The sequence below is a fragment of the Taudactylus pleione genome, unplaced genomic scaffold, assembly GCF_031769625.1.
Source record: "Taudactylus pleione unplaced genomic scaffold, aTauple2 ptg000015l, whole genome shotgun sequence".
Classification (NCBI taxonomy): domain Eukaryota; kingdom Metazoa; phylum Chordata; class Amphibia; order Anura; family Myobatrachidae; genus Taudactylus; species Taudactylus pleione.
This window is the reverse complement of record NW_028284417.1, coordinates 17975959-18003853: the sequence shown is the minus strand read 5'-3', so window position 1 is coordinate 18003853 and position 27895 is coordinate 17975959. Positions and strand designations below refer to the sequence as shown.

The 27895-nt window shown below is 40.8% G+C and overlaps 1 protein-coding gene across 3 annotated transcripts in view; it reads left to right on the top strand.

The window, feature by feature from the left end:
• The window catches only part of CEP162 (centrosomal protein 162), a 160394-nt gene that overhangs the window by 108415 nt on the left and 24084 nt on the right, over nt 1-27895 (top strand). For all 3 annotated transcript variants that reach the window (XM_088470612.1, XM_088470595.1, XM_088470604.1), the window contains exons 17-22: nt 4458-4570; nt 6805-6916; nt 9339-9465; nt 14938-15101; nt 15488-15592; nt 22176-22397. In XM_088470612.1, coding sequence (XP_088326738.1) covers nt 4458-4570; nt 6805-6916; nt 9339-9465; nt 14938-15101; nt 15488-15592; nt 22176-22397 — 843 coding nt within the window. The remainder of the gene's footprint in view (nt 1-4457; nt 4571-6804; nt 6917-9338; nt 9466-14937; nt 15102-15487; nt 15593-22175; nt 22398-27895) is intronic.

Below are 27895 nucleotides of genomic sequence, written 5' to 3'. Positions count from 1 at the left end.
TTGTTAGAAACCTTGCATTAAAAGGAAAACTATGATATTTAATAAATACAAATAATAAAAATATCAATACACTATAATAAGCATAAGATAGTGTACACAATTACAATTGCATATAATATATCTTGGTTATTTAGTGATAAATGATCATATGATTTGAAAATTCACTATATTAAAGTCAGTGGCACTTGGAATCTACTCTTTATTGAACATATAGTTCCTTAAATAGATAGGGGTATAAATAATTACCACCTATACTACTCTATTTTAATTACCAGTATGATGCAGAGCTGGATTAAGGCTTTGGGGGGCCCTAGAGGGCAACATTTGAAACACGGGAATTGAATCCTCTAGTGTAAGCCTAGGGCACGCACACGAAAGGGGGCATGGCCAAACATCACATCCCCATTTCATGCACATTGCTTCCCTTAATGCTGGGCTGCCCTCCCTACCTTTCCTTTAGCCCACTGGGTGGGACAGCACCTGAAAAACAGAACACATAGCCACACATATATACGTACATATATAATAGTCATACATATAAACAGAACACATACATACTGTCACACATATACACATACATATATACAGTCATAGTCTACAAGCACATAAATATATACATACGGTCACACGTAGTTACGCACACATACAAATATACAGATACATACATACATATAGTCACACGCATACATAGTCACTTATATACATACAGGTAGACAATATAGTGTCCCCCCTCAAACTTACCTTACACCCTGGTGCACAGGCCTGGATTTATCAACAAGTAGTATTTTTGTTATCACTCGTTACTCATCTTAAATGGTTCTCCAACCAATCAGCTCCTAACTGTCATTTTTCAAACACACGACAGGAGCAGAGTTGTTGGAGTACCATTGAAGATGAGTAATGAATAATAACAAGAAAATCACTTGTTGATAAATCTGGGCCACAGTCTGCAGTTACTCCTCTCCTCCCATCCATGCTGCCGGCCCTGGCTTCACTGTGCCATGTAACCCTGCCTGAAACCCCTCCCCCTGCTTAGACTCCATCTCCACCATCCCTTTCCCCCTTGTGAGATAGGGGGGTGCTGGGGCTCCCCCCTGTGCTAAACTTCACCCCCAAATCCAGCTATGATATGATGATAATGCAAAGTTCAGTCCACTACTGATATTCATGAGGTGGTTCAAAGATTATCTTCCATATGAAGTATGCTCTTGCTTGCAGCCTGTGCAGTCCCGTCTGTCGCAGGTAGCAATCGACCTTACGCGTTCACTGAGTCACTCAGCTTCATCAGAGGCTGCAGGCATATCGGAGATCATCTTTGGACTACCCATAATCATCAGTTCCGGACTAAAATTTGCATCCTCGTCATACTGGTAATTACCTATACCCCTATCTATTCAAGGAACTATATATTCAATGAAGAGTAGTTTCCAGATGCCACTGACTTCTATAGTGAATTTTCAATCATGTCAACATTTATCACTAAATACTTAAGATATATTATATGCTACTTTAATTGTGTACCTTATCTTATACTTACTATGTTGTATTTATATTTTCATTTGTAGTTTTTATTAAACATTGTAATTTTCCTTTTATGATCAGTGCATCATCATATGGGACATATACAAGGTGTGAATGAAAACTATGAATAGTTCCATTTATACATGCTACTCATTTTCTGAACTCTCTCACATACATGCAGCCCTACATACTCCCTCCTAGTTTTACCTTTCTACAGACGACCACCCAATTTTTGATCTGCAACGGTTTGTGGTTTTGGAATCTATTTATCTGTATACACTATACCGTTTACCTCGCATTTCATTTTGTATAGGTCTACCTGCCACAAGACTTGATATCCAATCTGAGCAGCGTGCTTTTCTGTTCTTGTAGTATGTGGCTTTAAAATGTTATAACCTAAAGTTTGCGGTCTCCCTGATGGCTCGGTTCGACATGTGGTAGCCCGTGTTGATTGATTGCTGTGAGGAGTTGGGCATGAGCCCTGCTGTCTTAGGCCATATAGGTACCAACTACAGAATAACTATCCTTGCAAGGATTTTCTCAGTTTAAAGGGACTTAGGGTTAGGTACCTCCCCGGGAGGTTAGGGTCAGGCTAGGGGAAGGGGGATTAGGGTTAGGCACCCCCCACGGGGGACTTGGGTTTAGGCGGCGGGGAAGGGGGGATTAGGGTTAGGCACAGGGGGGAAGTTAGGGTTAGGCACCCTAAAGGAGGGTTAGGGTTAGGGGGTAGAATTAGGTTAGTTTATACCTACCTCTAGGACGATTGGGATTTCCTACTCTGTCGGGATTTTAACCGCCGGCCATGCGGCCGGTGGTAAATCATACCGAATGCCTTAGGGAGCTAGATTAATGGCTAAAAAGGTTATGGAAGCTTACAGGGAGTGCCCTCTTGTTAGTTAAGCTGTCATGTAGATTTCGTTTTTGTAATATGTCGTTGCCATTTTCTAATAGCTACAGTATCTCAAGTGTAAAGTTCTCAAATGCTAGAGGTCTAGCAGTCAGTAGAATGGTACACCCTGATTATTATTATTTGAATAGCATTATGATTTCATTGGTATTAAAACATGATTACAATGCTGAAGCACTATGGGATGAGCTCAGCGTTAACAAGAACTGTCAATATATTTGTTTTGAGTATATTCTCAGTCTTTGTGTAAATTATGAGGATGAGATTCTGCTCCAATCATGGAAAAGAAATTGTAGGAGATTTTATTTACAGTGATATTAATTTGCATAATGGGAATAGTAATGCAAGATGACATGCTGGTTTTAGATGCAATCCTAAACATGCTGTGTGCACTATATGGTGATATCTCCTTTCTTATAGCCTCATAGAAAGAGAAACATAAAACAACAGATAAAGAAAAATCTGCTAGTGTAGTATATTAATGTTCAAAAGTCCTGTGAGAGAGGTGGAATCTGATATTAAAAAGTGTTTCCTTAAATCCCTCCAGTTAAAGATAGATGTTCCAATGGATACATTATATGTACTTCTGATTACTAGATCAATAATGTGAGCAGGCATATCAGAAATAGATCCGTCTCTTTGGTGGGTCATTCATACGTTTAGATAACTCAGTATACAGTATATCAGGATGAAAATACAAAAATAGGATCCTTGCATATTAACCTTTTAACCTGTCAAAGTATTTATTTGAGGTTACACTAATATTTAGATACAATTTAAATGACATATTATAAAAAAAAAAAACCTTAACAGACTTATGCTGCCCATCCACTAGGCAATTAAAGCTAGCGATGGAGCGATAACGACGGTCGTTATCGCTCCATTGCTTGGTAATAGACCGCAAATCGGGCAGTAAAATGTTAAAAACGACCAGCGATGCGCGCACCCGCTGGTCGTTTTTAACATCAATAATCGCCCGAACATGACGGTCAACCTGACGACCGCCGTCAGGTTGCCATGTTTGGGGATGAACCCGCCACCATATAGCAGAGTGCCAAGAGAGTGAGCGCTATCATTCACCTGTCTAGAGGGACGCTGCTGCCATGGAATGTCTGCTACTGGGAGCCGCTGAGGAGGGGGTCCTGCAGCCTGCCGGAGACAAGTGCCCTGCTGACTCTGCCCGTCACCGCCGAGGACTGCAGGGAGACTTGGAGGACCCAGGAGGAAGACCTCTCCAGACTTCACCCCGCTGGAGACGACGCCGTCGTCCCCGCATCGCCTAGTGGATGGGCAGCTTTACAGATGTTCCAAGGTTGATGGCATGTAATAAAGTCCATTCGACAAGTTTGAAAAATGTATTTGGTATTTTGAAATGTCACGTTGATTACAGGATGTTTTTAGAACTATCTGGAAATTTCTTTTGGTACAATTTAGGGAAATAATACTGGGGACTTCAGACCTTATGTTACCGTCCTGCTGTTTTCCAGTATGAGTTTGGAACATCACATACAGTATTCTAATGAGGAATTTTTATGATACCCCATTTTAATTTTATCTAAATGTGATTAAAAAAAACTAAACTTTGCGCTTTATTTGCGAAGCAGCGGCTTTTGTAAGCAAAAATCCCACATGCCAGAACTTGTGTTTCCAGTGTAACATTACCCCTTGGAGCTGCTCCTGCTTCTTCAATCTATAATTTGTCACCCTGGTGTAATCAAAGATGTGTACTGCCCATAAACAAGTACATATGAAATGTTTAATGGTTTTTAAGCCTCTCCTCTCCTCCCATAGTTCTGCTAACCAAATTTTACAGTTAGTAAATTAAAAAATATATATTTTTGCCACCAGCTACTGTGGAATCACAAATCCCAGCAGTTTTGCTGTTAGATTGTGTTAAAACTGTGGCAGGACATTCTGGGATTTCTAGTTCTACATCAGTTGCAGTATAGCAGGTTGCCTTTCACTGTTCTAGGCCATAAAACGTTTCCTTTTTATACCTTTCAAACAGTCTTTGATATGCATGTTGCAGGAAAATGAAAGACTGTATCAACAAGTCAAAGGACTCCAACTAGAAAACAAGCAAAAGGAAGAGCAGATGTTCAAGGAAAATCAAGCACTTAAAGCAGACCTCGTTTTATTAAGGTAAATTAACCCATAATACAGTGATAAGCAAAGCCTCCTGAAATTAGTATTGTATCAGAATCAGATATGTATCAGAAATGGTTTCTGCATATAGGAGAGAAAACAGCAAGTCTGAGAATTAATAACTTCACTGATATCAGGTGTGATGGCTGGACCTTGTTCTCATAATGGGGTTCCTGTCCGGCAAATGGAGATGACAGTGGGCAGCGTGACATAGGACATGCTCTGACATACTGAGAAGACAGTATGAATTCCTATTTCCTATTAGGCCCTGTGGTGCTAATTACACAACTTCCACAATACACTGCACACAGGAAGTTTAGTCAGCTCTCCATCACATCCTCTGAAACTTAATTATTTTTTGTATAAATGTAAACCATCCAGCCTGCTGGGGATTTTCTATAGCTGAACATACAAATAATTTGGTTAACTGATACAAATTAAATATATAGACAGTGGATCACAGATCATAACATATACTGTTACTAATATCATGGTTAATATGCCAAGTCCAATATGAAATGAGCTTTATCATTACAGGTACCACCTTTTACAAAGGTATAACCAGAAACACAGAACATAGAAGTAATAAAGGTGCACAATTATTACTACTCTGCTCTGTGTTTCTGGATTTATGTGCAATAAATAACGATTACTGAGGAAGATGTATTAAGCTCTGGAAAGTGATAAACTACCAACCACTCAGCTCCTAACTGTCACTTTGTTTGAAAAAAATGTCAGGAGCTGATTGTTTGGTACTTTATCACTCTTCAATGTATCACTTTCCAGAGCTTAATACATCTGCCCTCCTGTATAGTGTATCAGAGAGATAAACTTCTGTAGGTCATGATTGAGGAACAGAGGTCACAAATAAATTTTTCTGTAGGTATCTTATTATGAAGCCACATCAATTCAGATAAATGGAACTCGCAGTCCTGAACTACTGTTCTTGCAGTTCCTTGTACATATTAGGATGATTTGTAAGCGCAACAGCAATATGCTGTGTAATTTTTACAGACTATTTAACTTCTAGAAGCAATTAAGGTAATTATGAATGGAAGGGCAACACAGGGAGATAAACAAAAAAGGGGTGGGGGAGTGAGTTACTGCTTTGTAGTATCCATATTAGATTATACTTCTATGTTGGAGGATTTCAGAATAGGATCAGATCACCTGATAATTATCATAAACAGCGCTCAAAATAGTTACTGTTTAGGCAGCATTGCAGGATGCGTCTCTTAGAGTTGGTACCTGATTTGCCTTCACCCTGGACATCGCATGATTGCCGGTACACACTTAAAAGATTTACTGAACGATTGAATGATCACTGTTCCGTCCTTCATTAATATGTACAGCCTCACGTGCGATATCTTGTGATTGGCTGTACAGCACGGCTAAAATCACACAATATCAAATGCGACCGCGGGAGCGTGAAAATCTGGCATGCACGCTGCGCGATATGCCCGATTTTGATGTTACGATTTGGCCAAATCGGGCCGATATTGTTCAGGTGTGTACTCGGCCTTAGCTGATTTCTGCTAGGAGCCTATGGAGGTGTAAGCAGAAATCAGACTCTGTATATGTGCATATGAGCTGGCAGCTAGCATCTAATTGAATCTGCTCCTGAGTATAGTATAAAATACATTTTCCTACAACAATTCAAGCTCGTGGGGTACAGCCACCATATATAAATAAAATCTCCTCTGCCCAAATCTCCGCCAGCATAACAAAGTGGAAGTAGAGAAAATGTAATGTAGCCTAGAACAAGTTGCCAAATAATGTAAATTTTTACATTCATATTTATTTTTATAGATTCATGAGCGCAGTCGGTTGTTTTGTGGGTTAGCCTTATATAGGGGATCTGCAGCCCCCAGTGACAGATGATTTGATTACATAAAGTAGTACCTTCAAGGGGTGTCATTTTTTTTTTTGTTTTGTTTTTTTCTTTTTTTGCCCAAATACAAATTACCTTTACATTCATATAAATAGGAAAGTCTAAAGATAGCGAGATTACTTAGTTATGTATTGCAAATAATAGATGACTATGATTAAAAATAATGAGTACACTGTGTTGTCAGCTTCTGATTTCTTCTCATGCAGGGCTTTACAAAATAACATTACAAATGCATAAATATTGTGTAGATAATTTCTTACAAATAGATTTTTATTTTTTGCATATGCAGTAAACACAGTATATAATCATTGGAATACACATTTTGTAACTTTTATTTTAGAGAGAAGTTGAAAGTGAATAGTAACATAATACATAATCAATATGCATCCCAAGGATCTGAATCCAATACTCAGAGCTTTACAGATTTGATTGCTGAACTGAATGCCTTTCAGGTAAAGAACAGAGATTGCCATTTTATTTACAATAGGTTTCTTAAATGGTTCAACAGCAATTTCTATCTTGTATTGTATTTTAGTTGGATCAAACGTAATATAAAATATTACTCGTGAATGGTTTTTGTTTATAAGCTTTGTTCACTGCCGAAGATAGCATTTTATGTGTGGTTTGAATATTTGCAATTACCTTTATGTTTATAGCTATCCGTTAATAACTGATATTTCATTATACAGTATATATAATTGCTTTATGTCTTTCTTAAAGTAAAGCTAAATTATAATTGTAATTACAACAATTAACTCAATTTATTAATGGTTATGTGTTGATGGCACAGAGTAACTAGAACTTTTAAAAGGATTTATGTGGTTTATACAGTGTCCTGTCTCTTCTACGCCAATACAGCAATTATCCGGACACTATCTACAGGAAACTAAAAATAATTTTCAGCCAAACAAACGGAGTTTCAAGTTTTTTGATCCATAAATAAAATTATTTATTTGATGCTATACAGGTTGAGTCTCCCATATCCAAATATTCCGAAATACATAATATTTTTAGCATGACTGAGAAAGTGAAACCTTTGCTTTCTGATGGTTCAATGTACACAAACTTTGTTTAAAGAACAAAATTATTAAAAATATAGTATAAAGGAACCTTCAGGCTGTGTATATAAGGTGTACATGAAACCTAAATTAATTTCATGTATGTACACAAACTTTTTTTGATGCATAAAATTATTAAACATATTGTATAAAATTACTTTCAGGCTTTGTGTATATAATACATAAATGCATCCTGTGTTTAGATTTGGGTCCCATTCCCAAGGTATCTCATTATGGTATGTAATTATTCCAAAATACGGAATATTCTGATATTCAAAATACACCTGGTCCCAAGCATTTTGGATATGGGAGACTCAACCTGTATTAGCCCATACAAACTAAACAGTACAGTAAAAATTAAAAAACTAAGCAAAACCCAGCATACATACATATGTATCCTTATACACCTGGCCACAATAGGCCATGCAGCATGCGACACTTGGTGCAATTGAGCCACGCTGAATTGCACCAAATTGAATTGAGCATGGCATATTTTTTTTTTTTTTATTTGCAACTTATTCGCACCATAGATTCAACAAAACACCACTCAATTTTTACCAGAGACACCAGACTGTGACTTAAACCGCACAGGAATTAGTTTTAAATATTTACAAAGTCGCAGGTGAAGCACAACGGAACTTGGCATAAAAAAAAGCTGCGGCCGCTGCATCCATAGAACTTTGTATACAGATTCACAGTCATTCGCACACAGATGTTTAAGTGGCGCACGTCAACTTAATCAGTGCAGTCTCGTTAAGCGGTTTTATCACATCAAATCGCATTGTGACTAAGATGCATATTCAACCAAAAAATCCACTCAGCGCAAGCCACATCACAGAAGTCCTGGCGCTCGGGGAAGGGCTGTTTGGCGCGACTACGACAGTCGTGTATGAGAGAACCTCTGTACTGTAGTTTCCAATTATCCGAACAAACAGTCCTAGTTACTTTGCCTAATTTGCATTCTGATGTATTTTACTCCAGTTGGTATTTGGCAGTAGGGGGGTCATTCAGACCCACTCGCGAGCGGCAGTACGCTCGCAAGTGGGTCAATGTTCCCCACTGCGCATGCGCACGACGGAGGGAGCTCCGTCGTGCGCATGCGCGAGACCCGACGAGCGAAGGACTTTCCTTCGCTCAGAGTGTCTCATCAAAGGGGGCGTGCTGTCGATGGTGACTGACAGCACGCCCCCTTTGGTGGGCGTGCCTGCCAGACGGAGGCGTTCCCAAGGGAACGCCTACCGTCGGAAGCCGGCCCCACTGACATCACTAGTGACTAGTGATGTCAGTGGGAGTGATTTTGCCTCTGATAGAGCCAAAATCACTCCTGGCCTTGCGGTTGAGAAACTCAACCGCAGGCTTTTACTCGCAGTTCCGATGGTCGCGATGGTCAAGACCATCGCGACCATCATTTTGCACGCTCGTATATGCTGTGGGTGGTGACCCACAGCTATACGAGCGTCCAGGAGGACGCTCCATATTAATGGAGGTGGGCCCTGAATCAGAACGAGCGCTCTGGTCAGAGCGTCCGGCTCTGAATCAGGGCCTAGGTTCACTATTCCTGTTCAAAAATGTAACGTGTATGGAATTGCTTTGGAACGCCTAATGATTAAATTATGGTGTGGTCTGAGTAGAGGTAACTTATTTGCATAAGTCATACCTGATTGATGGTTAACTCCACCATCAGACCACAGATGCTGCCAATAATAAAGTTTGTATACTGACAGCCTATCCAATAAAAAAAAAAAATCAATATGTATTAGACTCTCATGACTTACTGTTTTTTTGTTTTGTTATTTTCCTCCTTGTTTTAATAAAGAAAAAAGAGACTGGTTTGCTTGATGATATAGCTAGATACAAACATGATAAACAGGCCTTGGAAGTAGATCTGGTACAAATGAGGAAAGAGCGTGATCTTCTGAAAGCCCAAGTCTCCATCACTTCAGGTAGAGCAAAGTATCTGTAAAGCTAAATATCACATTCATTTGTTCATGCACAACACCTGGTGATTATTTTGAACATCCTGCATTCTTTGTGAAACACCAATTTGTAGCCTGTTCTGGCCATCGTAACAATTCAATATTGCCAATCGTATTGCATGGCATGGATGGTGGAAATATTATGTCACAAAGCCGGAGGAACTGTATTTTGCTTTGATTACCATTTTTTTATTATGATCTCATGGTTTCAAATGTTTTCATATAATTCTTATTGATCTCGCATGCACTGTGGATATTACACAGAAAATTAACTTACACTAAATGAAATACAGATATCTCTTAATTGTGTGATTTCTGGTCAGCAGTTATAGCTTGGTATTTATTATACATGTGTATGCAATTTTTCAGTCATTTTCTCAATACAAGGTTTCATATTTCTGGATGTTAACTCTTTATACAGTAACTAATCAATTAATGTGGCTGATCACACTTTACAAGGTCTGTTCTAAATATATAGAGGAATAAAATGATGTGCAATATCTGTCCATATACTTGCTAAGCATTGACAGAAAAACAAGAATATGCTGCTTTTGTAGCTGTGTCTTTTTTCATGGTTCTATGGTACATTAGAGAAACATTCTACAACAGTGTACGTGCAAGATGTTGAGATAAAAACCGGTTGTGTATTTAAATAATTAGTATACTTTATAGAAATCCTTATTTCGGCTTCATCCTTGGGATATTGCACCAGTGCTAGAAGCCTAGGCACTTTCAAATTAAACGCTTTAACTTAGGTTCCTCCTCTTCTCCTCCTGCCTCTAAATTCACCTTTTAGCAATTGCCCAACTGAGCCGGGCACTCATGCAGGAGCTGATGTTGGCATAAATTCTACAGTAGTTTAACTTTTTAATCTCAATATTCTTTTATTAATTTTCCAATGTAAAAAAAAATAAGACAATTACAAATATCTCAGACAACATATAGAATACATACACGTTGCACATCATAGGTGTTAACCATACACACTATACAGTTACATACCTAAACACAGAAACCGATTAAGGCAAAAACACAAAACAAACAAAAAAAATACATAATATTATATCTGCTCTACCCCCCCCCCCCCCGCCCTAAGCCAAACAAACTACAAAATGGACAGAGTAGAAGAATCTAACTGAGAAATTTGTAAAATATTTTGAATTAAATCACTTATACCAGATTTTAGCAAACTTGGGTTCCGCTTGTCTGACCAAATATGGATACTTCTCATGGGCCAGGGTGGTATTAACTAACGATATCCATTGTTTAAACACTGGACCTTCCTGGGCCATCCACGTACGGGCTATACATACTTTAGCCAGGCTGCATAGATTCACAATATATCGTTTAGTGTGTATATCCGGACCATTTTCATCAACTATGCCCATTAAACAAACATTTTCTGAAAAAACAGCCCTCGGAACTCCAGTATCTGATATAGCCCCTAATACTTGAGTCCAGAAATGAAGAACCTGTGGACAATCCCATACCAAAAGTAAGAAATTACAGTCATCGGCCCCACATTTAGGGCATTTAGAGTTTGTGCTACCGCCAAATGTAAACGTATTGTATATATATCCTATGCGATATAAACAGTTGTATTTGTTGGAAACAGTAGATACATGTGGGCATTTCAATTACATTTTCTATTCATCCTCGCATAGGGACCCCAAATCATTCTCCCATTTAGTTCTAAGATCCAATAACTCCTCTGAATGATGAGCATCCAGCAATAAAAGATTCTAGTTTAACTTTTATTTTCACCTTTACTGTTTCTGAATCTGTATACGAAGTGCTACAATGCAGTGAGTACGACTTTTCTCAAGCCAAGTTATATTTTGCTACATCTGCATTATGTATGGGCTTAAAACTAATTACTGTGCAGTTAAAGTCGCAACCCAGAGTCTCATTACACTTTGAGTGGTATTTTGCTGTGTCTGAGATGCAAAACTTATAGAAAAAGACTGTACGCTACACCTCAGAGACGCTAGGTTTATGAGGACAATTCTGTAATTGTTATGTTTTTATGTACAAAACAGCTATACAAATTTATTTTATTGGACTCTCCTTCTGTCTCCAGTCAATTACCTTTTTAAAGGGTTTTTTTTTATTAAATTAAAAAAAGATGATAATTTGAAGTTTTTTCATAATTTTTTTTGTCCTATTTCTTTCCCATTACTCTCTGCAGTTGCTGTGTCTGAGGGGTATTAATCGCCACAATATTTCTCAGTGTGTTTGTTGCACATTTCAGCCCATTATGTTGTGGCAAAGATTTTTGTAAAATTTCCATGTGCCTGTCTGGGGGATGCGGACATGGCAGAGCCTGAATTGAGTTTACAACCCTTCCACAAGTTATTTCTGATTTATCCAGACAACTTATTTGCATCGGGGAGCCCAGCAAGGTTTCCCCCTTTATTCCCCTACTTTAAAAGATGCACTGGGCCACCGATTACTCAGGAACAGTGGCCTCTGACCATCCACCTCCAGGAACAGCCAAAGAGCTGGACTTTCATCCCAAGGAGATGATGTGAGTGTTTTATTGACTCAGCGCTGTCCTCACTAGTCGAGGGAAGATCCTGCTAATAGGGAGTGGAGGCATGAAATTAAAAAGATCTGCAAATCACTGAAAAATATCGACCATGTAATGGTGTATATTGGTGGATTGGAGAATTTTTAAATCAGGGAAAAAGATGCAGAATCTATGTATTGGTTTTGTGATTGCTGATGTATGGGGCCCTATTAGATGTGAGTTCCTCCAGATGAAATTTAAAGTTCTCCTGCCATTTGCTGTCCATCTATCCACATATAAGGGTAAAATGATCATCTCCCCCAAAGGTAGCTACACCCATTGTCCAAATTTAGTACTGCAATTCCTATCCCTAATTATGATTCCCTCAGAGTAAGTCCAGATACTGTAAGAAGATTGTGACCACTCTAAAGTGATTCTTTACTGCGGTTGGAGCTGTATACAAGCCTATACTAGCCTTCGCTTGGGTAAATAAGGTGACTGAAAGGTGTTGGATCATCTTGAAGAGTCTCAAGTCTGGAGGTCACGGATTGAATTGTGCACTTTAGTAGAGCACATTGGTGAAGCCAATGATGGATGCCCTGCTGGAACAAGGATATCTGTTTTCATTGTCACATCACTCTTTGCAATCAGGCAGAGCTCTTGGTAGACCACTTCCAAAGTTCCTTCATTCGGGGAAGTATGATTTGACTCTGAGCTTGTCAAAATTATCACTTAAGCTATGGTGATATCTTGTTTCTTCCTTCTTTTTCTCCTAAACATTCTATTTTTCGACTTCCAAACAAGGGAAAGAGCGAGGCATTGATCTGTGGTCAGCCTTCAACATCTCAGCTCTGAGCTGCTTGTCATCCAGCTTGCAGACAAGCATCAGAATGACAAGCATGTAGCCCAATCAGTGGTCCCTATGGTAGGAGCTGTAAAGTTTTTGATGATTTCTCTGGTTGTCACACAATAGGAATTCTTCTTTATATACTCACAAATACATCTTAAAAGAGTAGGAATACATCATAGTGTAGTAACTAGAAATCAATAAAATAACGCCACTTGTGACACAATACACATGGATCCTAAGGGGTGAATGGAGACCCTCATCCAGCACAGGAAAGGAAGGATTCCCTTGTTTCCAATGGACTGGAATTTTTTAACCTCCTTGTTCTCAAAGAGCCCCTTTTGGGTGTATGCTTATGTAATGCTTTTGATTGTGAACGTATGTAGAGCTATCGTTAAAGTTCACCACTAGTACAAGAACTCCATTAGTAAGTATATACCTTCAAAAAAGGCTTACATATGTAAGCCTCTTTTGAACATTAAATAAGCTGCAATCTACTGGTGAGTGCCAGCCTTCTAATGTATATCTATGCTGGTGAACCTTGGACCCTGGAGACACAGCCGATGTGTACCCCATTGCTGTGAAAGGATTTTGTTTGATGTGAGTGCTGAACTCTGGAAGTAGAATATATATATATATATATATATATATATATATATATGAAAGACAAGTGTATCTAGTGCATTACTGTTTTAAAAAAAAAAGTATTTTAATGCACACAAATCATATGAACATTAAAAATGCATTAAAGGCAGTACAATGACAGAGCAGAAGAGTTGGATACAATATCCCGGCGGTGACCATCCCGACAGTCACAATACAGGCAGCGGAATCCCGACTGTGAAAATCCTAACAAATTTTAGTGAGTATTCTAACCCACCCCTCTCGCAGCCTAACCCTAACCGTCCCCCTAGTGCTTAACCCTAAAACCACCTGGATTCGTTGGTATTTTGACCATATGGATTCTGCTGCCGGTGTTGAAACTGTTGGGATGGTCACCGCTGGGATCCTGACTACATCCTGATCATAACAATACTGCAGTAAGACAGCTCAGCACAAGTGGTGGTGAGTCCACCTAGCAGAGGTATGATGTAAAGATGGCATATAAGTGACAGTCAAATGCAATTCAAATTTGACTTTAGGAACGCCGACTTTTCAGCCGAAGGTGCTGCGCACTGCCTAGGTCCACTCCCACCCTTAAAGGACAGCTTTATGATATCCTCAGTGTTCCAGTTTCACCCAGGAATGAAAAAGAAAATGGAATTTTTGTAAATCCGTTAAAAAAAATTTCACTGGCTCCATGGGGGACACTGGACGCACCGCCATTAGACTTATTTGTGACTTTGGTACTTTTCTGTAATCTTCCTTTATTTTCGTATGGACAGCTTTCACTCCTCTCCCTTATTATACTCCGTCTCTATCCTTTTGCTGGTATTGTTACTTAAAAAACTAAATTTAGAGGCAGCCAGTTGGGGTATAGAGCGGTAGTAGTATAAGTTAAAGCATATAATTTGAAAGTGTCCAAGCACCTTGTTCTATACCCCAGTGTTCTAGTGTGCCCATGGAATTGGATAATATTTAGCACTAGCTGTTGCCCGCTGCTTCACACACAATGAAATCGCTTCTGCCAACATTTTTTTTTTTTATTTGAGGCGTTGTTTTGCTTTGCCTAGGGGCGCTGTTATAGGAGTGGCCCATGTGACCAGCAGCACTATACAGACTGGTGGCAGCAGCACCTTCACCCACCATTCATACTAATGTCACTGTGTGCCCTGTGCACAGACTGCTTCTGTAGCCCAAAGCACCTCTCCAACCACCCTTTACTGGCCGCGCGCATGGTGCCAGTCCTATCTCTTGCATTGATGTCACTACATTTTGTTTTTGATATATGTCAGCTTTAACTTGATTGATCAAGATGAAACAAAGTGCAGGTTATATCTAGGAGTTTCCATTACAAAATGATGCAGCATTTCAGTAGTTTTTAGCTAACTTGGAACAAACAGACACAACATTCTTCTAATATTAGTATAGATATATTCAAAGCTACTATTTTTTTATTGAGATTCCTGTGCGTGTTTTATAGATGATAAATCTTATGAAATTAAAATTTTGGAAGACTGTTATAAGCAAGAAATCAACCGACTCAATAAAAAACTTCAGTGGTTTGCAGAAAACCAAGAGTTGTTGGATAGAGATGCTGGACGACTTAGAGATGCTTATGAACAAATTGAGAGCCTGAAGATACAGGTATGTCATCTTAAAACAGAATATGTGCAAATCAGTGAATTTATAGATTGCTAGTTATTGTACAGAGATCAGTTTTCGTTTCCCTACCCCCTACTCACTCCATGTTTCCATCTCCCCCGTTTCGTCCCCCTTTCCTCTCATCCCATCATGTTTTTTCCTCTGTTCCTTCTGTCTCTGGGTATCCGGGATGCCATTGAGAATTATGTGCAGCTGCTAGACACATGCCTAGCAGCATTATATAATAGATATGAAGGCACTTTGATGAACACAAACTTTATTATTAATGTTCCATTCAATTTGCTTGTATAAGATCATAATTTACTTTTACTCCTTTTTTTTTTTTTTTTTTTAAATACTCTCTCATGGCTCCCTTCTCTCTCAAAAAGGTTGAAAAGCTTAGATGTGATGCAGGAAATCAGTCTGTGCAACAGCAGAAACGTTTAAAGGACAGAGCGGCTGATGCAAAACGAATACAAGATCTTGAGCGGCAGGTGATATTATGTACTCAGATGTGGGGGTTTTCTATTTGTTGTTTTGCTAAAATGTTTTTGTTTTGTACCATTCAAAAAAGATCCCATAAACACGGTAATGAGGGATACTGGAGTGCAAAAGTAAAGAATTGGTGCATTATATAGTGCATGCCACAGTAGTGTGTAGTTCAATATTATGATTACAGAACAAGCACAATACATGAGTAAGGTTATCAATGCTGTTTAGCACAAAGCAACTGTAGAGCAGTTGAAGGCTTTTCAGTAACCTCATATCTGCTCAACTTTGGCTGTAGTGTTCATGTTGGCATGTACATATTCAAGGTGAGGAAACATGTTATCAATTCGCATTTCCCATCCTAATGATGTTTGAGGGATAAGGGTGTTGGGGACGTTTCTAGAACCTTTGTGCAAATGGAATTTACGCCATCACATGACCCATACTTGTGAGTGAGAAGTATCAAGAGTTCTGAAGAGGAAAGTTGCCCTTATCAACCAATCAACTTCTACCTATCATTTTATAATATGTACTTGATTAATGCTGGCTCAAAACTTGTTGGATGCTATGAGCAACTTCTCTACTCTTTAGAAGGCTTGATACATCTACCCCTTAGTGTAGAAAATGTTTTGTAATGGCTCATGTGTCACACTTTAATTGGCAGTCCTAGGACATTGATGTAAACCCCCATTTGTTACACAAGAGTAAAAATGTCTACAAAAACTGCAGTTCTCTAAACAGGATATAGAATAATGTATAAGAGGTAAAAATATAAATTTCTATCAGCAAATAGAGCTCCTTTCTCTATTTACTTTCACAAGGACCCTAGATTGCATTTGTGTTAGGTGCTGTCTTTTCTAGATGAAATTGGTCAAATCAATCTAAACTAAACATTATATTCTTTTACAGAGGTGTCGAGTTTTGTTTAAAGATGATTAACTTTTCAGTTTTAGCTGTAGTTGTCATTCATTTATGACTATGCAATTTGATACTGAAATTAAATGTTCAAATGGTAATGTGGACCAGGGGAGAGGAGAAATTGTGCAATTGCAAAAGACCAAATTGAAATTTAAATATACATAAATGTTAGTCCGGAGATGTCAGATTAAAATGTAAAAAAGGAATAACAGGAGGCAGAGAATTTGTGTAGACTGAAGTATAGGGGTAATTCAATTGTGGGTAATGATTGCAATGTGTGCCATCACCGACTGCCACAATTTTTCAAGGTGTGGGGTAAAATTGGCAATGCTGGTATATCATGTTTTACCATGATATGCGCAGCCATAGTGTCCTCATAGACCTGTCATTTATTCTTCTCACACGAGCTTAAAATTCCATAGTACATACAGCTTCTACATTAAATAACCACATTACACCACATTACACCGCTCTTGTCGAGACCCACACTTGCTCATGGGCGAGCCACTTCGTACCTTATTGAATCAACTGCATAGTGGGCTTGATTCTGATTGGAGAATAAAGTAAAAAAGAGCAAATAACTGTGTACCTGGACAAACTATGTTTCAATGCAAGCAGCGCAAATACATATATTGTTTCCCTTTCCTCCATTGGGGACACAGGGATCATGCTGGGTATAGGTGGTGAGCTGAAATTTGGGCAACAAACATTTAATTTCTTTTTTCCAGCAGCACAGGCTCCCCAGTACCAGTTTTTCATTTGATGCCCAAAGAGTGGGTACAGTTTTAAAAGAAACTGCTATAAGCAGCCCCAGTTTACTTTCTTTTTACTTTAATTTCAGAACAGGCAGTGAGTCAGTATCTGACAGACACCCTCACTGCTGCTCCAATGATCCCCTGCACTGGTGGTTGGAGTACTGGAGACTGGTCAGTGACCCCGGCCCAGCTCCAGCACACAGAGAGGGTGCCACAGCAGTATACGTCAGAGGTTTCCATCCTCTGCTCAGTTAGAGGACCTCTGGGCGAAGGCATGGGCTCACCCCAGTAAGCGTTTCTTGATTTCCAAGTGCATTTCCACCTGGGATCACTTAGTGTGGCAGGCCATCTTTCGCTTTTCTCTAATTTCTGGATGACGACAACCTTGCTGGATGCCTTGGTAAGAGGGTTAGTGTCACCAGGTTTATACCTAACCTTCTGGGAAATTCTTTTCCCCACATGTCTTCCAGTGGATTCAGAGAAGACAGAAGTACAGAACTCCATCAGTTCTTTTCTGGCCACCCGGGTTATTATCCCTGTTCCCCCATTTCAGAGAGTTGTAGGTTTTAATGCCAACCTGTTTCTGGTCCAACAACCTGACAGAGCCTTCCACCCCATTCTCCTAAAATCACTGAACAGGAATTTCCATGTTCCCAGGTTCCGCATGGGTTCCCTACATTCCATATTTTTGTCCCTGGCACCGGGGAGTTTTATGGTGTCTTTGGACATCCAGGATGTCTATGTACACATTCCCATCAGGGAATGTCATCAGCGCTTTCTCAGGTTTGCAGTAAGGGAGAAACATTTCTAATTTCAGGCTTAGACATTTTGTCTTTCAGTAGCTCCTTGTGTTTTCACAAAGATTGTCAGTCATGGCAGCATTTCTCAGGCTCAGGGGGGGTCATGCGTATATATAATGTATGAGGACAGGTGTCATAGAAAGCACACACATATATGTAACATGTTCATGTTGATGGCACCCTGAGAACCTGTACCAACAGACACCCATGTCTGTTTGGTATCCCCTTGACGACTACTCATGCACTTTGTCCTACCTGCCCACACCATTCTGCCCAAAGCCCGCTCTCCTGCTGCCAGCAGTGTGGGACATGCACCTCACTGCCCGATCCGGCCTGATCATCCACTGGCAGCAGCATATACTGAGCGGTAGGGGCAGATCTGGGTAACTCCTTCCCTGCTAGATTCTACAGGCAGACGACAATCACATAGGAAGGCAGCAGTGGCTCTAGTGACCGATGATGCAGCTGCCGCCAGAATAACAGGGATCACATGGGGAAGGCCGCCATGCTGCCATTGTATTTCCTGATGGGGGCTGGTCCTCAGTAAAATGCCCGTCATTCCTCGTCACTTGCACACAGACAGAGGGACACCTGCTACAGCTATACAGCTGGTACAGTTATACTCTAGTCCCTGGATCTCCTATTTCTATTGTTATGGGGACTTTAAGTGCTGTCCTGTGGCAGCTGGGTCTGTGCTGCTCGGTCTGCTGCATCTTCCACTAGTCTGCATACTTCCTTATTTGGATGACCTGCTTATTCTGGCCCAATTCTCATGACCATCTCTGTCACTTGTTGGATATTTCTCTAGACTCATGGGTGGATCATCAATTGCCAGAAATCCTCTGTAACACCATCCCAGGAAATACTTCACTTAGGAGTCTTACTGAACATCTCGGTTCAGGGGTTGTTTTTAATGTTGGTCAAGCTCCTGTCTTCACATGCCAAGGTTCGGGTTGAGGCGGGTGTCCATTCACGCTTGTATACAGGTCTTGGGCACTCTAGTCTCCACATTTGAGATGGTGTAATATGCTCAGTTTCACTCCAGACCTCTGCAACTAGAGGTCCTGTCCAGATGGAACAAGTTCCATTTACACCTCAAATCTCAGACAATAATTCTATCAAGAGAGGTAAATTACTCATTAATGTGGGGGCTCCATCGCTCTCATTTGAACAAGGGCCACCCTTTCTGGATTCACTACTGACTCCAGTTTTTGGGAGTGGGGGGCAGTGACTTGCCATCAGACCTTTCCTGGACAGTGGATAGCTCAGTAGAGCCTACTTCCCATCAATGCCCTGGAGATTTGAGCGGTCTACAAGGCTGTTTGTCAGATGAAGTTCCAACTCAGGCACAAGCCAGTCAAAGTACAGTCAGACAATACGACCGCTGTCACCTACATAAACCAAGGCGGCACTTGAAGTGCCATGAAAGAGGTGCGAATAATTTTTAAATGGGCAAAGCATTATCTACCATCACTGTAAGTGGTATACATTCTCGGAGGCAGAATTTCTCAGCCACCAGGACATTCACGCAGGTGAGTGGGCACTCCATCCTAAGTTTTTAGTCACTGGTGTCCGGACATCGACATGATGGCCTCCCATCACAACCACAAGCTGCCAAGGTAATGCTCACAGACCAGGGATCTGGAAACTCTTCTGGTGGATTCTCTCGAGATCAGGTGTTTGTTTCCTCTTATTTACCTCTTTCTTCCAATTTCCATGATTCTGTTAGTTCTTCGCAAATTGACGTAGAGGACGGCACAGTTATTCTCATTGTTTTCGTTTGGCCGAGCAGGGTTTAGTACACCGACCTCCTTGGTCTGTCCATCAACACTCCATGGCGCCTCCCTCTTCGACCTGACCTTCTGTTTCAGTGTCCCTGCTTCAACCCAGATCTAACCTGTCTAGCTTTGACGGAGTTGCCCTTGAGACATCGATCCTAAAGGCCAAGGGTTTCTCATCGGCAGTCATTAGCACCCAAAAACTGTCTTCATCTCGACTCTATTATAAGTCTGGAAGATTTTCTTTGCCTACTGTTCAGATCTGGGTTTTAATCCCTGCTCTTTCCGCCTGCCGCGGATCTTCTCCTTCTTACAGGCCGGATTGGATTTCGGCCTTCATCTTTCATCAGTCAAGTTCAGGTTTTGCCCCTTTTGGTCCTCTTTCAATGGAAGGTGGCTTTGTTTCCGTATGTGCAAACTTTTATCCAGGGTGTGGTACATCTCCAGCCTCCATTTGTTCAGCCTTTGGCTCAATGGAACTTGTACTTGGTGATCAGGGTCCTCCAGGACCCCCCTTTTGAGCCCTTAGATACAGTGGATCTTCGTTGGCTTACGTGGAAGACTGTTTTTCTCCTAGCCATTGTGTCGGCCCATCAAGTTTCTGATTTGAGCTCTTTGTCCTGCTGCTTCCCCTTCCTGAGTTTACATCATGACCGGGCGGTCCTTTGCACGCACCTTGATTATCTTCCAAAGGTCTTTTCTTAGTATCACAAAAACCAAGAAATTGTGTTTCCTCACTAATACTTCTGCGTAACAGGCATCCTTAGATGTTGTGAAGGTCCTCCGTACTTATGTCTTCAGAAGAGGCATTTGCATTTTTTTCTGATTCTCTGTCTTATATGATTTTAATAAGCGTGGCTGGCAAGCTACCAAACAGACACTCTCGTTGGCTTCGTTTGACTGTCTGCCAGGCCTACACTTTGGCGGATCATTCTACCCCGTCTTTGGTAAGGGCTCATTCCACTAGAGCTGTCAGGACCTTGGGCAGCTTGGCGTGGCGCTTCTGAATAACCGCTTTATAAGGCGGCCACGTGGTCCTCTGCTCATACCTTCATTAAGTTCTATGCTATTTAATACCTTCGCCGGTTTTCGGGCATATGCGTCTTTGCTTAGCACAGGACCGTCCCACATGGTCCCTTAAGGGGACAGTACTGGGACATTCCAGTGTAATCCCTGTGTCCCCCATGGAGGACAGAGAAAACTGTGTGTTTTTGTTCTTACCTGTAAAAATTCTTTTCTCTGACTCCATAGGGGGACACAGGGCAGCTTCCCTAAAGCAGCTGCTTACGGGGTATTTCTGTATCATTACCGGTTCCACTTCTCAACTCAGTTATGTGTGTGAGTTGTGTGTGTGCCGGTCTTCCTAATTATTCCTCCATTCCTTGGGCTTGTTAACGTACCTGGTCCTCTATAGTGTTGAATGTGGGGTATAGAGGAGAGGCAGCCTGTGCTGCTGGAAAAAATAAATGAACGGTTTGGTTCCCAGACTCCAGCTCACCACCTATACACAGTGTGATCCCTGTGTCCCCCATTGAGTGTGAGAAAAGGATTTTACAGGTAGGGACAAAAATCACCTCTTTTGCATGCAGGGTAAATACTGGCTGCTTCTGCACACAGCTCACAAATGCTGGACAGCCTTTTACACTGCAATTTAGATTTGAACTAGGACACACTCTTCTCAATTCTAATTACATCTGCCCCATTTGCAGAGCACCATGATTTTGCCAAGGTGCACAGTTACTAGCGCTTTCTTACTTTATTCCCAAATCGGAATCCAGCCCAATGTATATTTGTTTTGTAGGTGATGGTGTTAGCAGACCGGTGGACAGGATACCACCAGTCTAAATACCGAAGGTGGAATCCCAACACAGTACGTAAGATAGGCGTCGAAATACCGATGCCTATCTTAATCCGGACGCCAGAATACAGACAGACGCCATCCCGAAAAGCCGGGGGCGTCTTAGCGGTTAGCCGCAGGGAGGGGTGTAACTGTTAGGTTTAGGCATTAAATCGGGGTTTAGTTTTGGGATAGGGGTTAGGCACCCCTAGGGAAGGGATGGTTAGGGTTAGGCACCACTAGGGGGGTTAGGGGAATGGGGGAGGGTTAGTATACTTACCCGACCCCTGTTGGGATACTGACCATCGGGATGCCTCTGTCGATATTTTGACAGGACGCATCCCGACAGCCGGTATTACATACCCATTTCGTTCTGTAGACCAGATTTTGCTTACCTTTATCGTCTATAATAAATGCATTGTATCACATTTTGTAATCCATTTGTATTTTATGAATTTGCTTATTCTGTTTCATAATGCTAATTCTTATTTTGTAAAAAGGTTAAAGAAATGGAAGCAATTATTAAGAGAAGGCATCCCAACTCTATACCTGCACTCATATTTGCTGCTACAGCAGTTGCAGAAATTGACAATTCAGCAAAAAGTAGTACAGTAGCCTTCTTAGAAAAGAGAATTAAAAAATTAGAAACAGATCTGGAAAGCAAAGATGGAGAAGCTAAGATAAGTCTACGCAGCATGGAGCAGCAATTTCAAAAAATCAAGGTGATCTTTAACAGTTCTGAAAACTCCTGTAATCTTGCTTAAGGTTAACCCCTTCCCCCCCATGGGGTGATAAGATAAAATACTGTTTTGTGGGCAGTTTGGCAAGGGAGAAATTTTACTCTTTAATGTAGACTTTGTGTAGTTTGATCTTTGGGTATTCTTTAGTTGCGATTCAAGATAACTAAAAACATGAAGTGTACTAAACGATAAACAATGTTACCTGCAAGTCGGTACATGATAACAAAAGAGACATGAAATACAATGGCAACCATTGGGCTGGAAATATTACAAAAATACATACAAAAATGTAGTATGGGACATAAACAAAGTGAGAATAGAGAAGTACAGCTTAATATATATCATAATCAAGCAATAGCAACATGGAAACATTGCCACGTTACTGTATACCAACACTCCGTGAGCTGCTATTTAACAAGCCCATGGGCCATAGACAGAAGTATGAGTTTGAGCCATTTCTAAATACAGTCAAACTTACAGGATTTCTGGCCATGTATATATATTTAATATTCAATGGTAGTATTGACCAACGAGAGCCAAGTTCAGTAAACAGGGCATTTAGAGACCATCCATGAGCAGGCAATACAAACTTTAGCAAGCATCGATTTAAGAATGTGCTATATTTATCTAAACAGTCTTCATCCACCACCCCCATGGAATAAACAGGGGTAAGGATGGCCTGAGGGACCTCCCTGGAGCAAACCATTTGAAGTATCCTGTCCAAAAAGGCCTGTATCATGGGACAATCCCATGACAAATGCTATAAGTTGCCCAAAGGAGTGTTACATTTGGGACATAAAGAGCTGGGTGGTCATACTCCTGAAGTATAAATAATTTAATTAGTTGGAAGCGGATCAAGGTAGTGGATGATCGTGGACATTCTAAAGCCACGGGCCACACCTCATCCTGTGCAATACCCGAATCCGCACCCCACTGAGATCTGAGGCTTGGCAAGTCCGCACAGTAATGGGCCTGCAGAACATAGGAATACACATATGAAACCGTACGACAGGGTCAACTGTAGACAGAAGTTTTTTAAGAGTAGAGTACAGAATAATGGGGGGGGGCTTCTGCTGAACAGACAAAGCATGTCAGAGTTGTAGGTATCTATAAAGGTGAGTGTAGGTTATACCAAACTTCAATTGAAGCTGAGTGAAAAATTTTAGTACACATGAAGCATATAGCTGCCCTATAGAGACCACTTCCCACCTTCCTCACCCCTTCATGGTTTGTAGCGTTGACAGCTCAGAAAGTTCCCTAGCATGCCAGAAAGGGGTAGCTGGATCCAAACCCTGATGAAAAAGCCAAAGCCTAATGAAAAAAATGTGATCCTCACACTTGTTCCGGGGTCACCTGGGCCACCAGAAGATTATGTAATGCCTTGTCATCAGAGTCTTGAAACCAATGCCATAAGTGAGTCAGCTGGGAAGGGGGGGGGGGGGGGGCTGCACGTATTCTTTTTTTTTTTTTAAACACAAACAGAAGCTGTCACGGATCTCACTGATCTGTGATGGCTTCTGTATAACTCGCACCTTTTAATGCTAGTCGCATTAAAAGGTGTCCGTTTACATATGCAGATTTAGGTGAGTTTAGGATTAAACTTCGCAGGCTATTACATTTGCGAGTTTCAGCACAAACTCGCACCTTTAAAAAAATGCGAGGAGGTGCGAGTTTGTACGGTTAATAAAACTGACACCCTATTACATTTGGTCCCTCAGGTGGTTTGTAACTCCCTTGATTTTCAGATTGCACACTCCTACTCTGATTCACATGGATGCTATAATATTACTGTTGGCCTAAATTTGGTATCCTTTACTCCCTTAATGACAGGGTACCTTCCTCTGTGGCTTCTTCAATTGATTAGAGAAGCTGGTACACGGCTGTATAATTGCTGGTACTGACCCATTTTGGGAAAGATCCTACAATATCAATTTCAGCTCCTCCTTTCTTTCGGTAATCTAAATGCATGACCGACCTTCTAAAACCATTTGGATTCTTTGATGCATGGGGGCATATACAATTGGGCTCAAGGTTTAGCCAGGAAAAAACCTTACGCCCAACTTAGGAATACCGCGGGTATGCGTGCTCCCGATACTCACGGTATCCAATTACAAAAATAATGGTCACAGGGTTTTCAGCTCTGAAAACCCTGCGCCGCGTAAAAAAAAAAAAGAATCTTCACTTACCTGGCTGGGGCTCTCCGGTGGTCTCCGTGACTCCCGGTGGCCTCTCCTCTATCTTCTTACTGGAGAGGAGGCTGCTAGGGGTCCCGGAGGCTCCTGGGAGGCTCCAGGGGCTGGTGGGAGGGGTGAGGGCTGCTGGGAGATGTAGTTCTCCCAGCGTCTATTCCGGGGGCCACACGGACACAAGGGGGGCACACTGGCAGTGGGGGTCACACACACATACACACTTACAAACACCACACACACTGACATACTCACCCTGCTGCAGAAGAGCCGGCTCCCGACGCTGGATGAAGACAGCGCTGCAGAAGGTAAGTAATTATGGACTAATTAAGCTAATTGGAAAACTTCCAATTGCTTAATTAGTCCTAAGGGGGTGTCGCCAGGGTGCCAGAGCAAGTCCCACTGATTTCTCCTAAAATTAACGTTTTTTAGGAAAAATCAGGCTTGCTCTGGAGGTGCGTGAAAAAAACCTCCCGGCGCACACTAAGGAAAAAAAAACGCACCTAACTGAATAGCAAAAAACCCGCACCTGAAGGAAAAACCACCCAATTGAATATGCCCCATGGATTGTACTTCACCCATGCTAATGTATGTACTTCCAGTCCCTCTCCTCTTATAATCTTTACTCTAGGCTTGGTTTGCTCTTTTTTTTTTTTTTTTTAATTCTTTAGCCCTTAAAGCCCTATCTTGTGCTTGGGTCTCCCCTGCGTCGTGGTTAGACCATTTGATTATCATGAGAATAATCCTCCCTTGATGCACCATTTAATTCCACCCCTCACTGATTTGTTAAATGTTTTGCTTTTACTAAAGTAGGACAATGTCTTCGATACAGAAAATGCTCATTTAATCAGTCCTTGGAGATTCTCTGAGGTGGTGTTGGGAGGCTCATAGGGCCACTATTCAGGTCTATTTTACTTAATTGGCCAAAGTCCAGAAACTTGAGAAACATAAATCCATTGTTTGAGAGTGAGACTCAAGAGCATTAATGCTACCCTAAGCAACCCCTTTATAATAAATTAATTCCCTCAAGGGTCAGCTCAATCAAATCCTGTCATCCAAGACTGACCACACTCTATGCAGATTACAACAGCAAAACTATAACCAAGGTGACAAGGCTGGCTCCCTCTTAGCTACTTAGTTATGCTCACATCGCACCCGTAATAATATACACAGTTAAAGGCTCCCAAATTCATCTGGCGTATCATCCTGGACGCTTTGCTTACAGTTTTCAGGACATTTTTTCAGGAGGTTTTATAACTGTCTTTCTCCTACTTCTAGCTTTCTCCTTACCACCAAAATAGATACATTTTTGGCAACCTCATATGCCAGTACTTACACCTGCACAGCTCTTTGCCTTTAATAAATAAATATTTAACAACTAAAACTCTGCCCCTGGCCCTCGGTTTTCCAAGTATTACCCCTCTTACACAGGTAGTTTGCTGTCACACAGCATTAGAATAAGTTGTGTTTTTCCCGTGCGTCGTAAAAATGCTTACTTCAAAAGTAGAGAAACGTGTTAACTTAAAATTTTTGGTTAAATTGAACCAAACGCCTACCGAATCTTTCTGTATACTACCCTAGGCTTACGGGGAACATTGTATGACTGGTGCACGTGTATTTGAGTGGCATAAAATATGTAGTGATGGGTGTGAGGTTGTTGAAGATGATGACTATGCCGGAAGGCCTAGGGCATAAAAAGCAAATGGAAATGTGGGAAAAAAAAATAAAATTGTTCGAATTGACCGTCGAGTCAGCACCCGAATGATGGCAGAAATGGTAAACATCAACAAAGCAACTGTTAGGCAAGTTTTGCATAAAGTTCTTAACATGACAAAGGTTTGTGCTAAGATGGTTCCAAGGCTTCTCACTGCCGAGCAGAAAGAAAATCGAAAATCGAGTTTGTACAGACATTTTGGAACAAATTCAAGCGGATTCACATTTTTAAGATAAAGTTATTACCAGTGATGAAACATGGATCTTCCAGTACAATCCTGAGGCAGAACGTCAGTCCATGCACTGGGAAACACCATCATCACCAAGAATGAAGAAAGCACGTCAAAGCAAATTAAAACCCATGTTAATTGTTTTGTTTGATATCACAGGTGTTATATTGAAAGACTGGGTACCAGAAGGTGCAACAGTGAATCAACATTACTGTAAAAATGTTCTAGCAACTATGTGGGAAAGAATCAGAAGAAAGAGGCCAGAGCTATGAAAAAATGGTGTAATGTTCCATCAGGACAGCACACCAGCCCATACAGCGCTCTCTGTGAAGCAGTTTTTGCCGAGAAACAGATTGCAGTGCTGGAACACCCCCCATACTCGCCAGACCTAGCACCGTGTGACTTCTTTCTTTTCCCTACAGTCAAATCTGTACCCAAGGGAACCCGTTTTGCTTCAATTACTGAGGTAAAGAAGAAAACAATGGAGCCGTTGAGACAGCTGACAGTTTGAGCTGCAGAACGACTTTGACCAATAGAAAATAAGAATGCTGCTGTGTATGGATGCAGGAGAGGAATACATAGAAAGGGAATAGAGTTAAAATGATCTTAATATAATTAAACCTAAATTATAGCATCAGGCTCGTTACTTAATAGCCACACCTCATGTTCGTGTATGTATGTGTGTATATATATATATATATATATATATATATATATATATATACACATACATACACACACGAACATGAGGTGTGGCTATTAATATATATATATATGTATGTGTATTAAAAAAAAAGTCTTAATAGTTTATTTTTAGCAATTAACTAAATGCAATATGAATGAACAGCATAAATTTACACTTGCACACACTCGGCAGAGAGGTTGTTCCAAACATCTTGGGAGATCTAACTACATATCTTCTGTGGATGTAGGCTTGCTCAAATCCTTCTCTCTCTTCATGTAATCCCAGACAGACTCGATGATGTTGAGATAAGGGCTCTGTGGGGAACATATCATCACTTCCAGGACTCATTGTTTTTCTTTACGCTAAAGATAGTTCTTAATGTCATTGGCTGCATGTTTGGGGTGGTTGTCCTGATGCAGAATAAATTTGGAGCCAAGCAGACACATCCCTGATGGTATTGCATGATGAATAAGTACCTGCCTGTATTTCTCAGCATTGAGGACACCATTACACCATTATTCAACATCTCCATTTGCTAAAATGCAGCCCCAAACTTGCAAAGGAACCTCCACCATGCTTCTCTGTTTCCTGCAGACACTTATTATTGTACCGCTCTCCAGCCCTTCGGCAACCAACTGCCCTTCTGCGAACAAATTTTGACTCATC